This window comes from Tursiops truncatus, chromosome 20 (genome assembly GCF_011762595.2).
Source record: "Tursiops truncatus isolate mTurTru1 chromosome 20, mTurTru1.mat.Y, whole genome shotgun sequence".
NCBI lineage: Eukaryota > Metazoa > Chordata > Mammalia > Artiodactyla > Delphinidae > Tursiops > Tursiops truncatus.
Genome location: NC_047053.1, coordinates 46,637,222 through 46,649,530, shown reverse-complemented (window position 1 = coordinate 46,649,530; position 12,309 = coordinate 46,637,222). Strand labels below are relative to the sequence as shown.

Here is a 12,309-nt window from a genome sequence, read left to right as displayed (position 1 = left end):
GAGGAAAGATGACCCTCACCCACTGGAAACGAACGTAAACAGGGAAAGGCTTTACATCATCACAGCGGCAGGCAAAGAGCAGGTACCGAGCGAATATTTGTTGAAGAACAAATAAATTAATGCTGAAATTGTATTTTTCCCCCCTTGATATACTAGCTGTGAACCTAAAAATGACCAAACTGCCAAAATAGCCTATTATTCTGACTGGTAAAAGGCACACAGCCAAGTGCCAGCAAAGCCCAGCCCAACCCTCAGGCAGTGGCTACAGCAGCCAGGCTGCTTGTAGCCCCATGGGAGAATTCCCTGCCCTCTGTCTGAGGATTAAGATGACTTGAAGGGTTCTGCTCACTGATACGTGAGGTGTGCCCAGGCAGTTCAGACAGGAGTCAGCAAACCTCTTCTGTAAAGGGCCAAATAGTAAACGTTTTCGGCTTTGCAGACCATACAGTCTCTGTCACAATCACTCAGCCCTGCCCTTGTAGCATGAAAACACATAAATGAATGAACGTGGCTGTGCTCCCATAAAACTAGAAAAACAGGCAGTGGGATGCAGGAAGAGGTCTCTGCAACCTAGAAACTCCTTCTGACATTACCCATCAATTCTAAGGCACTCCAGGGTGTCCTGCCAGCAAGAAATACAGCGTGGGCAACAGGCCACAGTACTGCCAGCCCCCCAACCTACCAAGCAGGTCCTGAGGCAGAACGACGCACAGAGCTACATTCAAGGTCCTTCTCCGCAGTGAAGCAGCTGAGTGTGCAGGTGCACACACAACCCAGGACCATAACTCCTTCTCGTGACACACATCCCCGAATTCCGCAAGTCAATCAAACCGGCTCAACAGTAACTACAGATTCAGCATGGCTGCCAAACACCTGGCAAGAAGCACAGTCACCTGCACTTTGGTCTGCGTTCAGGACCGTAATCACAGTAGCATGAGAAGGAAAAAGGAGAGAACTAAGCAACCTCAGGCGGGTAACTGGTGCCAGCATGCCCTCCCTACTCCCCGGCCTCTCCCCTCGGGCACTCACTTGATCTTCAGCAGGTTGAGGGATTTGTTAGATGACGCTGTTATTTCTCCAGTCTTGTTTCTATTGATGTAAACTGAGAAGCCGTTATTTTGGAAGCCAAACTCCTTTGCGACCTAAAACAAGACCCAAACAACAGAGATTTAATAAAATATTGAAGTCTCACTACCCTGACCACATATATATCAGACATTACTAGTGAGTTTAGAAACTGCTCCTCATTAACCAAATTTCTCTTGTTATTTTGCTCTCTCATGAGGAAATTTGAGTCTGGGGCCAAGAGAAGGGTCAGATCTGGAGCTTGACTTTTAGGATCATCAGAGTACAGTTAAACAAAGAAAAGACAGGGAATCTTGGCAGAGAAATAGAAATGATAAAATAGAATCAAACAAAAATTCTACAACTGAAAAACACAATAACTGAAATAGAAAATTCACTGGGTGGGCTTATCATCAGAAGGGAGATGACAAAAACAAAGTTAATTAAAGATGAGTTAACAGAAGCCAGATAATCTGAAGACAGAGATTTGAAAGAAAAATGAACAGTCTTAGGAACCCCTGGGACAATATCAAATGATCCTCAGGAGAAGAGAATAAGGCTAGGACTGAAAAACATTTGAAGAAAGAATGGCCAAAACCCTCAAATTTGATGAAAAACATAAAAGTAACAAATCCAGGAAGTTCAGCAAAACCAAAGTAGGATAAATAAAGAGAAAACTACGCCTGGGCATGTCATCATCACACTGCTAAAATCCAAAGATCAATGGAGACCAGAAGACAATGGAACAACATCTTTAAAGTGCTGAGGCAGGAATAAACATCTGTCAACTCAGAATTCTCCATCTGGAGAAAATACCCTTCAAATAAAAGGGCAAAATGAAAACGTTCTCAGGTTGACAAGACCCAAGGGCACCTGTTGCCCGTAGCCTCCACCACAATAAATGCCAGAGGATGTCCTTCAGGCTGAACAACACCAGACAGAAACTCCGACGCAGAGGACACACAAAGGTAAGAACTCCAAATCACACAGTAGGAAACCATCACAGAATTGCCAGGAGAATCCTGACAGAGCAACAACCACAGGTCAGGAACAGGACCAGGGAGGAGCCGCATGTCCCTGAGGCACCCAAAGGCTCACCCCCTCCCCCCATTTTATACCTTGTTCTACCTGCTGCTTTTTACCTATGATTGATTTGCCCTTTAACACGGAATTATTGATAAAACCTAGAATTTATTTACTGTAAGGAAAACACGAGTTTAAAGATTAACTTTATGTACTAACAGTACTTTCTGATTAAAAAAATGATTGAAAGTATCTATAGGGCCTTTCCTGGTGGCGCAGTGGTTAAGAATCCGCCTACCAGGCTTCCCTGGTGGCGCAGTGGTTGAGAGTCCGCCTGCCGATGCAGGGGACAGGGGTTCGTGCCCCGGTCCGGGAAGATCCCACATGCCGTGGAGCGGCTGGGCCAGTGAGCCATGGCCGCCGAGCCTGCGCATCCGGAGCCTGTGCTCCGCAACGGAAGAGGCCACAACAGTCAGAGGCCCGCGTACCGCCAAAAAAAAAAAAAAAAAGAATCCGCCTGCCAATGCAGGAGACACGGTTTCGAGCCCTGATCCGGGAAGATCCCACATGCTGCAGAACAACTAAGCCTGTGCGCCACAACTACTGGGCCTGTGTTCTAGAGCCCGCGAGCCACAACTACTAAAGCCCGCGCGCCTAGAGCCCATGCTCCGCAACAAGAGAAGCCACCACAATGAGAAGCCCACGCACCACAACAAAGAGTAGCCCCTGCTCGCTGCAACAAGAGAAATCCTGTGTACAGCAATGAAGAACCAACGCAGCCAAAAATAAATAAATAAATTTTTGAGCTTCCCTGGTGGTGCAGTGGTTGGGGGTCCGCCTGCCAATGCAGGGGACACGGGTTCGTGCCCTGGTCCGGGAAGATCCCACATGCCGCGGGGCGGCTGGGCCCATGAGCCATGCCCACTGAGCCTGCGCGTCCGGAGCCTGTGCTCCTCAGCGGGAGAGGCCACAACAGTGAGAGGCCCATGTACCGCAAAAAAAATAAATAAATAAAAATAAATAAAGCACCAGGAAATTAAGACCATGAAATCTGTATTCCCAAGAGCAAAAAAGGCAAAAATAAAGACTAAAATTAATGACTCCTTTTTCTGAAACAGATATAAACCGAAATTAACAAATTGTGGCACTTTATTCTGCAAAACCATTCTGTTTTTCTGTAGACAAAGCACTGCAATTATTGCCAAGAATGAGAAAGAACTCTTGTACCAGGAATGTCGGCTGTGTGAGTTAGCACAGCACTCCTGGGATGTAAGGCAATCTCCAGAGTGGAGCACGGTGCTATGTGGGCAGCCCTATGGGCAGAGGGAACTTCCCTGTGACCACATAACTGAGCTCTGTGCTTTATACCAGGACTGAGGTTCAGCTGCATTTTCAAATACGATAACCAACAACATTACTTCCCATATGTTGAAGCCCACTTTCGGGAGATGAAGAAATACATGTATTAGGTTTTATATGATGCTCCTGTGAAAATAACCGCTTCTATGAACTCTGTGAATTCTCTATCTAAAGATACAAAAATCTAACATAAGGTACCAGGCATTAAAAAAAAAATCTTAGCAGAGTCTTATAAAAGCACAATAAGGCTTCCCTGGTGGCACAGTGGTTGGGAGTCTGCCTGCCGATGCAGGGGACGCGGGTTCATGCCCCGGTCCAGGAGGGTCCTGCGTGCCGCGGGGCGCCTGGGTCCGTGGGCTGTGGCCGCTGGGCCTGCGCATCCGGAGCCTGTGCTCCGCGACGGGAGGGGCCGCGGCAGTGGGAGGCCCGCGTACCACAAAAAAAAAAAAAAAAGCACGATTAAAATCTTAAAAATTTTATTTCACACCTGAGGTAATAAAACCAGAAACATGGTACGAAGTAAAATTAATACAAATGTTTATAACTGAAGGTAACAGAAAAAAATACATGGCATGATTCCAGTTATCTCAAGTTCAAAATAGGCAAAACTAAAATTTAGGGTTTAGGAATGCATACTGTGTGGTAAAACACAGAAAAGTGGGGGAGCAACCCCCATCAAGTCAGGAGAGGGGTGACAGGGTGAGGGAGTAGGAAGGCTGACCTATGGTTGCTGGAGACTGGCACTGGGTATTTGCTTCATCATCAATCATTTTGGCTGTTCATATTTTTCAAGCATTTCTTAGCAAGTATTTTATTTCACAGTTAAAAGAAAAAGTTTAAGTATTATAAGGGAAAACGTCACTTGCTGCTGAGCGGCCAGTTAAGATAGGACTGAGGGGAATTCCCTGGTGGTCCAGCACTTTCACTGCCGAGGACACAGGTTCAATCCCTGGTTGGGGAACTAAGATCCCACAAGCCACACAGCGTGGCCAAAAGAAAAAGAAAAAAAAGATAAAGGTAGGATCTGGGGTGACCCAATAAGGGCCACTTCAGGGGAGTGACAGCAGCAGAAGCAAACTCCTGGGTCGTGGAGGTGAAGGAAGACACCGGCAAGCAAGATAGCCAGAAGAACTTGTCCTGGAGGGGTTTATGGTCTGGTGATTCACAGAGAAGGAATTCTTTGTTTTTTTTAATGATTGTTCCTATTCTTTTAAATTAATTTATTAATTAATTTATTTTTGGCTGTGTTGGGTCTTCGTTTCTGTGCGAGGGCTTTCTCTAGTTGTGGCAAGCGGGGGCCACTCTTCATTGCGGTGCACAGGCCTTTCGCTGTTGCGGCCTCTTCTTGTTGTGGGGCACAGGCTCCAGATGCGCAGGCTCAGTAGTTGTGGCTCACGGGCCTAGCTGCTCAGTGGCATGTGGGATCTTCCCAGACCAGGGCTCAAACCTGTGACCCCTGCATTGGCAGGCAGATTCTCAACCACTGCACCACCAGGGAAGCCCGAGAAGGAATTCTTGAGCGAGAAGCATTAGATGGTCTCAAAGCAACTAGTAACTCAAGATCCTGAGAGATTTTCAATGCAAGCCATCTCATCACACTCGCAAAACCAATTTCCTTAGAGGGCATAATGTCACATATTAAATCAGGGTAAGGCTGTCAAGTATAGGGACAGCAAGTTGGAGCCAACAATGTTCACAGTGGTCAATATACACTTTTCAGGCAAGTCTGTGAGGGGACAGGAAGGCCATTTCAAAGCCCACTTATAGGGCACAAATGCACAAATTATTAATTATTAAAAATCAAGGGACTTCCCAGCAGTCCAGTGGTTAGGACTTTGCCTTCAATGCAGGGGGTGCGGGTTCAATCCCTGGTCGGGGGGCTAATATCCTGCATGTCTCTCAGCCAAAAAAACAAAACATAACACAGAAGCAGTATTGTAACAAATTCAATAAAGACTTTAAGAAAATGGTCCACATCAAAAAAATCTTAAAAAAAAAATCAGTATGAGTCCACTTATGTGAGATACCTGGAGTCAGATTCATAGAGATAGAAAGTAGAATGATTACCAAGGGCTGGGGGAGGGGGAGAGGGAGTTAGTGTTTAATGGGGACAGAGTTTCAGTTTGGGGAGATGGAAAAGTTCTGGAGATGGACGGTGGTGATGGCTGCACAGCACTGTGAATGTACTTAATGCCACTGAACCGTACACTTAAACATGGTTTACACGGCAAATTTTATGTTATTTTTCTTACCACAGAAAAAAAAGAGACGTAAAACTACATTTATTGACATAGAACTATGTCCATAACCTATTGTCAAGTGAAAAAAAGCAGGACACAAATGATCACAAGGTGAGATTTGAACTTCACTAGAACGGGTGCATCTTACAGCAGGAGGCTTACAACTCTTGCCTGCAGGGCAGCAGGGCTGACATACGTACGGGTCACTGCCTGGGCTCATGCAAACCTGTCACCCAGTTAGCTAAACAACTGTCACCCCTCAACATTTCTATCAAACAATCCATTTAATGATCAATCAAGGAAGGAACAGGGACCTCAGTTTTTGAGCCCTGCTCGTAAGCACTCTAGCACCAGCACCTGCAGAACAGCTGTCGGCAGCTGGCAAACTGACCCTCCCGAGAGGGCAGACAGTGACCCCATCAGTAAGCATGACGCTGACAGCTGAGTCAAAAAAAAGGTTCAGGAGGGCTGGACTCTGAATATGATTTCATAGGGAGAGCCTACCCAATTAATTTCAATTGGATTTTCCTCATTACAAATACATAATACATGATTAAAATACATTATTTTCCAAGTCAGTCTAAAAAAGCACTTTACATATAAAATAAAATGCTACAAGTAGGTGTGACAGCGTTTTTTTCTTTCTTACTGATACATATATGTTTCTCCTTGGGCTTCCCTGGTGGTGCAGTGGTTTAGAATCCGCCTGCCAATGCAGGTGACACGGGTTCGAGCCCTGGTCCAGGAAGATCCCACATGCCACGGAGCAACTAAGCCGGTGCACCACAGCTACTGAGCCTGCGCTCTAGAGCCCACGAGCCACAACTACTGAAGCCCACGCACCTAGAGCCCGTGCTCCGCAACAAGAGAAGCCACAGCAATGAGAAGACCGTGCACCGCAACGAAGAGTAGCCCCTGATCGCCGCAACTAGAGAAAGCCTGCACGCAGCAACGAAGACCCAACAAAGCCAAAACTAAATAAATTAATTTTAAATTAATTAATTTTTTAAAAACTAAATAAGTAAATGTTTCTCCTTAAACTCAGTCAGATTTGATGAAAATACAGCAGTAGTATAGTATGATCCCATTTTGGTGAAAGTATGTGTACATGCACATGCAGAGAGGTGTGTGTGTGTGTCTGTGTGTCTGCACATGTGTACACATAAAGACGTTACATTAACAGTTATTTCTGGCTAATAAAATCTTGAGTTATTCTTACTTCTTTATACTTTCCTGTATTGTTTTTGAGCCTTTTATAATTAATCCATATTATCTGTATAATCAGAGAAAACGATTTTCACTTGAGGGGAAACATTACTTCAGAGTAATAAATGTTTGTTTTTGAGTATTCCCAAGAAAATTTCTCCTAAACAATGACTACCGTGTTGATGATGGCTTCAGCGATTAATCAGTCAACACTAAACTGTACCTCCCTGACTCCATCCACATCCAATGACAGTTATTGTGTCTATATTCCCTATGCAAGACAACAATTAACTACCAGAGGAAACACCAGGATTTTAGGAATACTTCTGAGGCAAATAAAAGTCAGAACTACAATCCTGACTTTTTAGGTTTCTCTGAAATCATCTGAATTTAACCTGTCCAACAACTCTACATTTGATGCCAAGCACAAAAGTCTCAAGTTAAAAACAAAATGAAATGATATCTCTACATGACTACTAGATTTTTTTTTTTAAGGTTTTTTTTTGGGGCACACTGCACAGCATGCGGGATCTTGGTTCCCCAACAAGGGATCAAACCTGTAACCTGTGCCCCCTGCAGGGGAAGCGTGGAGCCTTAATCACTGGACCACCAGGGAAGTCCCCTGGTTACTACAGATTTAAGTTTAAGAAATTTCCGTATCACAAAGACTCAGAAAAGTAAAGAACTGTATGCAGTCCTCTTACATCTCATGTTTATCCCCACAACTGTCCAAGCAATAGCTACATAATACTTAATCTTTGTCTCAGACAATCTCTCAAGAACTCGAGCATTTAATGTATCCCAGCACCATCTCCAGGAGCAAGCTGACAATGGTCAGCTGTTACTAAAAAAGCAAAGAGTAAGATATTAAAAAGTCCACAAAGACATAGAGATTCTCTTCTCTGCTGTCTATTGCACCTGATTTTTTCCTTTTATTCTTGTAAATACGGTCACTTAAGCAGCACTGTTGGAATCAGGATAGCAACTACCTTTCAGAAGCCAAACTTCCCAGGTAAGTGCTGTGGCTTCCCTAACAGAACACAGTGTGATCCTCAGCAAATCTCTTTATTCCCTGGACTTCAGTTTCCACCTTTGTGAAAATAAAAAGATCAGACTACATGACACCTAAGATTCCCTCTGGCTCTAACAGTCTGTGACCTGACAATTTTTTTTGCTTATGAACAGTGAAAAATGATATTTTTTATCATTACAAAGGTAATAGCTGCCTGCAACAAATTCAAATAGTAAAGAATGTATAAAGTAGAGGCTGGCAAACTTTTTCTGTAAAGGGCCATATAGTCTGTCACAACTACTCAGCTCTGCTGCTGGAGCTCAAAAGCAGCCAGACAGTGCATAAACCAATGAGTGTGGCTGTGTTCCAATGAAAACAGGCAGCCAGCCACAAGCCATGCTTTGCCAACCTCTGGTATGAAGTATAAAGCAAAAGCCACTCTCCTTACTTTGGCCTCCCCTCCTGGGGTTGCCCCTTTTAGGTCTGGCTTGTGCTCTTTCAAACCATATTCTCACACAACAATTTGTGTATGTGGCTTTAATTTTTTAAGAACAAAATGGGATCATTCTATACATGTTAGCAATTCCCCTTTGATGGACAATTCAAGTTTCTCATTCTCTGATTTTTCACTCATAAATATTCCTCTTGTGAAATCCTTTTACACTGACCTTTGGGCCCTTGGTCCTGCAATGGTTAGCAGTGGTCAGCTGTGACACTTCTGATCCTGTAACAGTCCCACCAATCATGACAGAGAAAAGCAATACAAGAGACTGAACTTGGGAGGGGGCGGACTCAGGAAATGAGGAAAAGAGAAAAGGTACACAACAGGAAGGGAATAACAGTAGAGGATGAAGGAAGGTCAATACCCAAGCCACAAGTACCTTTTTCAAAAATGTTGCAGCTGTTTCTCTCTTTGTTGCTGTGATCCGCTTCACCCCATCTGGGGACTGAACACGAATTATCTGTGGTAAATGAAACAAGTTGGTTACTGCACAGACTAGGAAGGTCCTGACCTATTACTGAAACTAACCTCTGCAGTCTTTCAGCATCTGGGTCACCGAAACTTAGAGCCAAACCTCACCCTTCCCCTTGCCAACACCCAACCCAATGTTTCTAGAAAATGAAGCAGAGGTCTGAGAGACATCAGCTCATGGGAGGACATCCTAAGAGGACTGCCCTAATTCTCAACTCTCACCGTTTCACTAAGAAAAATACGACTTCAATTTTTAACCATTATTTATAAAGAATATATCTGAAACACTAACGTTTTTCTCTTCCGATTTACAAAAAAAATTTTTTTTTAAATCAGCAGGAAAAAACCCACCATGAATCATGAACAACTGAGTTCTTTAAAAAATATCTCACTTTGTTCCAGGATCCATACACAGACTAGACTAACTTAAAAGGATAACAGGAAAAAAAAAAAAAAAAGGATCACAGGGAATTCCCTGGTGGTCCAGTGGTTAGGACTCCACAGTGAAAGCTGAGGGCACACGGGGTAGATACCTGGTCAGGGAACAAAGATCCCGCAGCCAAAACAAACAAACAAAAAAAAACAATTAAAAACATAAAAAGGATCACAGGAAATCCTCTAATTTGTTATTTACTTTCAATAAAAAAGAATAAAAGAAAAGAAAAAAGGTGTTTAATACCACGGTAAAACTTGGCAGGGTTTTAAAAAAATGTATTTTCATGGCAAGCCTGAAAAGGTTGCTAGGCCTGGAAGACAACTGGACGGAGCATCACTTTCTAGACTTGATTTTCATGCTGATCGAAGCCCAGTGAAAATGTGCTATTATGCCCTGGCCAACCATCCAAGGTCCTGCCTCAGTGGGTAGCATAAACCGGCATGCCCTGCCGCCAGCAAGACAGAGGATGTTCCAACCACCTGAGGCATGGGAGGAACAGAATGTGCCAGAAAGTACTCATGTTATAGTTACATGAGTACTCATGTTATAGTTACTCCCCTCAGCAACTACTGCACAGTACACTGTATTCAAAACAACACTATACAGACAAGAAATGTCACAAGCAGTTGTTTTTAAAAAGACTTTCACTGATACAGGACAAAATGCCACAATGGCTTTCGATCTGTCCACCTTTATCAAACAAGAATCATCTAGATTTTGCTGAAATAGCTTGCCTATGTCTTTCTCATTTTCTAATAACTTTTGCTTAACTGAAAAGCCTTTGTCCCCATATTGTTCTCAGTTTTTAAGATTTTGTGTTGAACAAGCCTTATGAAATCCCAATTGTTAAGAGCATAAAATATTTTCTTTTTGCTTCTTAACAACATCTGTTTAACTTTCTCACTCATCTATGTGCACTCAAGTTATTTTGACTTTTGATTTCTAGTACGCTTTACTCTGGATTCAACATCTAGAAAAATGTCTTCTTAATACACAGCCTGGGCATTAGGTAAACTCCCATTTATTTGTTTCTGAAATCTGTCTCCAACACTGAGGCAGGTTAAGAAGTAAAGAACTCTGCTTCTCTTTGAGGGACTCTATGACTGTTGCTTTGACTGTTCACTTAGGACCAAGAGCATGACACTCCACACCTCGAGAAGCTAAAGGTCAGGATAACACGTTTCTGGAGAGCTCTAAAGCTTAAGAACTTATTCTACTTGTTCATTTACAACAGGGCACGGCAGTCCAGGTTTCCAAGCTAAGCTCAGTATTTAACTCCAAGAGACAAAGATAATTCATACTGAGGGAAGGTATGACTTGGCCTTTGACACATGGTATAAAGTAAAATACACAAAGAGACAGACCAGGCAACATGGACACATAGCTTCTTGGTAACTAAGTTTCCCTATTTATAAGAAAATGAGCCCAGAATATTTCTTGTGGGAGTCAAAGAATTGGTGAGATAAAAATTAGTTATCCCATAGAAAATTTTAGAAGACCTCTTTCTGAATAAATAAAAACTTTTGAAATAAATTTCAGAAGAATCATGTTTTAATTCCTGACAATCTGAGAAATTCGACAAGAGATCCATGCTATCAATGAGACCCTAGTCTTACATACGCTAGTAGAAAAGTGGCCTTCTCTGAAACAACTCACGTGTCCACGGTTACTTCAATTTGGTCAAAAATATTACAGTAAAGAGAAAGTCTGGAAGCAGATTTGAGTGCTAATTCTTAACCTATTTCTAGAGTGAGTCACCAAAGACTAGTAAATCTTATTTTAAAAGGAATCAGTTGCTCGTTTCTCTTGGGGCATTCATGCCCACTGCTCATCTCCAGGCTGGGAAACACGGAGCAGACGCCAGGGCCCCTGAATGGAGAGCTGCATTAGGAGGAGTCACCGGATGAAAGCCTGAAAGTCCAGAGCTGGAGGTTCTTGCAGCCCAGAGCATCCAGAGAGGAGGATGAATGCCATTCCCAGACACCTGGCAAAACTGCAGAGGCTCTCCCATGGCCAAATTCTGAACATGACTTGCCACCCCATACTGCTTCTGCTTCCTCCAGGAAATCCCAGGTGGTCCTTAACGTTAACCAAAAATTTTTCTGTCCAGCTGGTCTGTTGGCTTTTTTCCGGCTATACTGACTTCTGAGAGGAAACTTTCCACAAGTTAAGGGATGGCCAGTTTTTTCCGATTTTCACTTTTTTTTTTTTTTTAACTTTAAGCAGGGAAAGGGAGTGTGTCAATCCCTGACTTAGGGTACAAAATGAGATCAACCTTTATAACATCCCTTTACAGACAGGTAGCTGTTAAGGTCTCCTTGCCATCCACCAGGCCACCGTTTCCCTTCTTAGCAGCTTCCTCTCGTGGGATGGGGTCCCCGTTTACAGAAAGTGCTCTCCTTTTAAGGAACCCATGACAAGGCACTCACTGGGGCGACGAAAGGAGGCAAGACAGACGGACAGGAGGCGAGGAGGGATCGTAGCCCCGGCCCCGAGGAACTGCAGCCCCTCCAAGCGCGACCCCCGCGACCAGGAATGGAAAGGCCGGCACAACCCACACCCCGCGGACGGCCCGGCCTCCCCCGTCGGCCGGGGACGGGAGGAGCTGAAAAGAGGAGGTCGGGAGCCCGGCCACCCGGCCGGCCCATGAAGAGGAGGGCGGGCCGCTGGGCCTCTCCGCAAGCCGCGCCGGCAAATCTGCTGCCTCATCCCGGCACCCTCCCGCCCGGCCGCCCCACTCACGATGCTCTCGGCCATGGTGGCCGCTCCCGTATCCGGGCTTGAGCCCCGGGCCGCCGCTGCCTGCCGCCCCGCGGGCCTTGCAGCCCCGACCCCCGCCTCAGCCCCAGCCCCGGCCTCCGGCCGCCGCCGCCACCGCCGCTCCAGCTTCACCGCCCGGCCGCCACCGCCGCGACGTCCGGTGCCTCGCCCGACGCGCTCCCCCGGCCACGCGACCGCGCAACCGGGTTCCGGCCGCGCAACCGGGTTCCGGCCG

The 12,309-nt window shown here is 45.0% G+C and overlaps 1 protein-coding gene across 3 annotated transcripts in view; it reads right to left on the bottom strand.

Moving 5' to 3' along the window:
• NPLOC4 (NPL4 homolog, ubiquitin recognition factor) overlaps positions 1-12,309 on the bottom strand; it is a 56,162-nt gene extending 43,853 nt beyond the window's left edge. For 2 of the 3 annotated variants that reach the window (XM_033848065.2, XM_073798499.1), the window contains exons 1-3: positions 12,057-12,309; positions 8,787-8,867; positions 1,030-1,142 (exon numbers count right to left, since the gene is read on the bottom strand). In XM_033848065.2, the coding sequence (XP_033703956.1) occupies positions 1,030-1,142; positions 8,787-8,867; positions 12,057-12,071 (209 nt within the window). In that variant the 5' untranslated portion in view covers positions 12,072-12,309. The remainder of the gene's footprint in view (positions 1-1,029; positions 1,143-8,786; positions 8,868-12,056) is intronic. The other variant, XM_033848064.2, reaches the window with a different exon arrangement.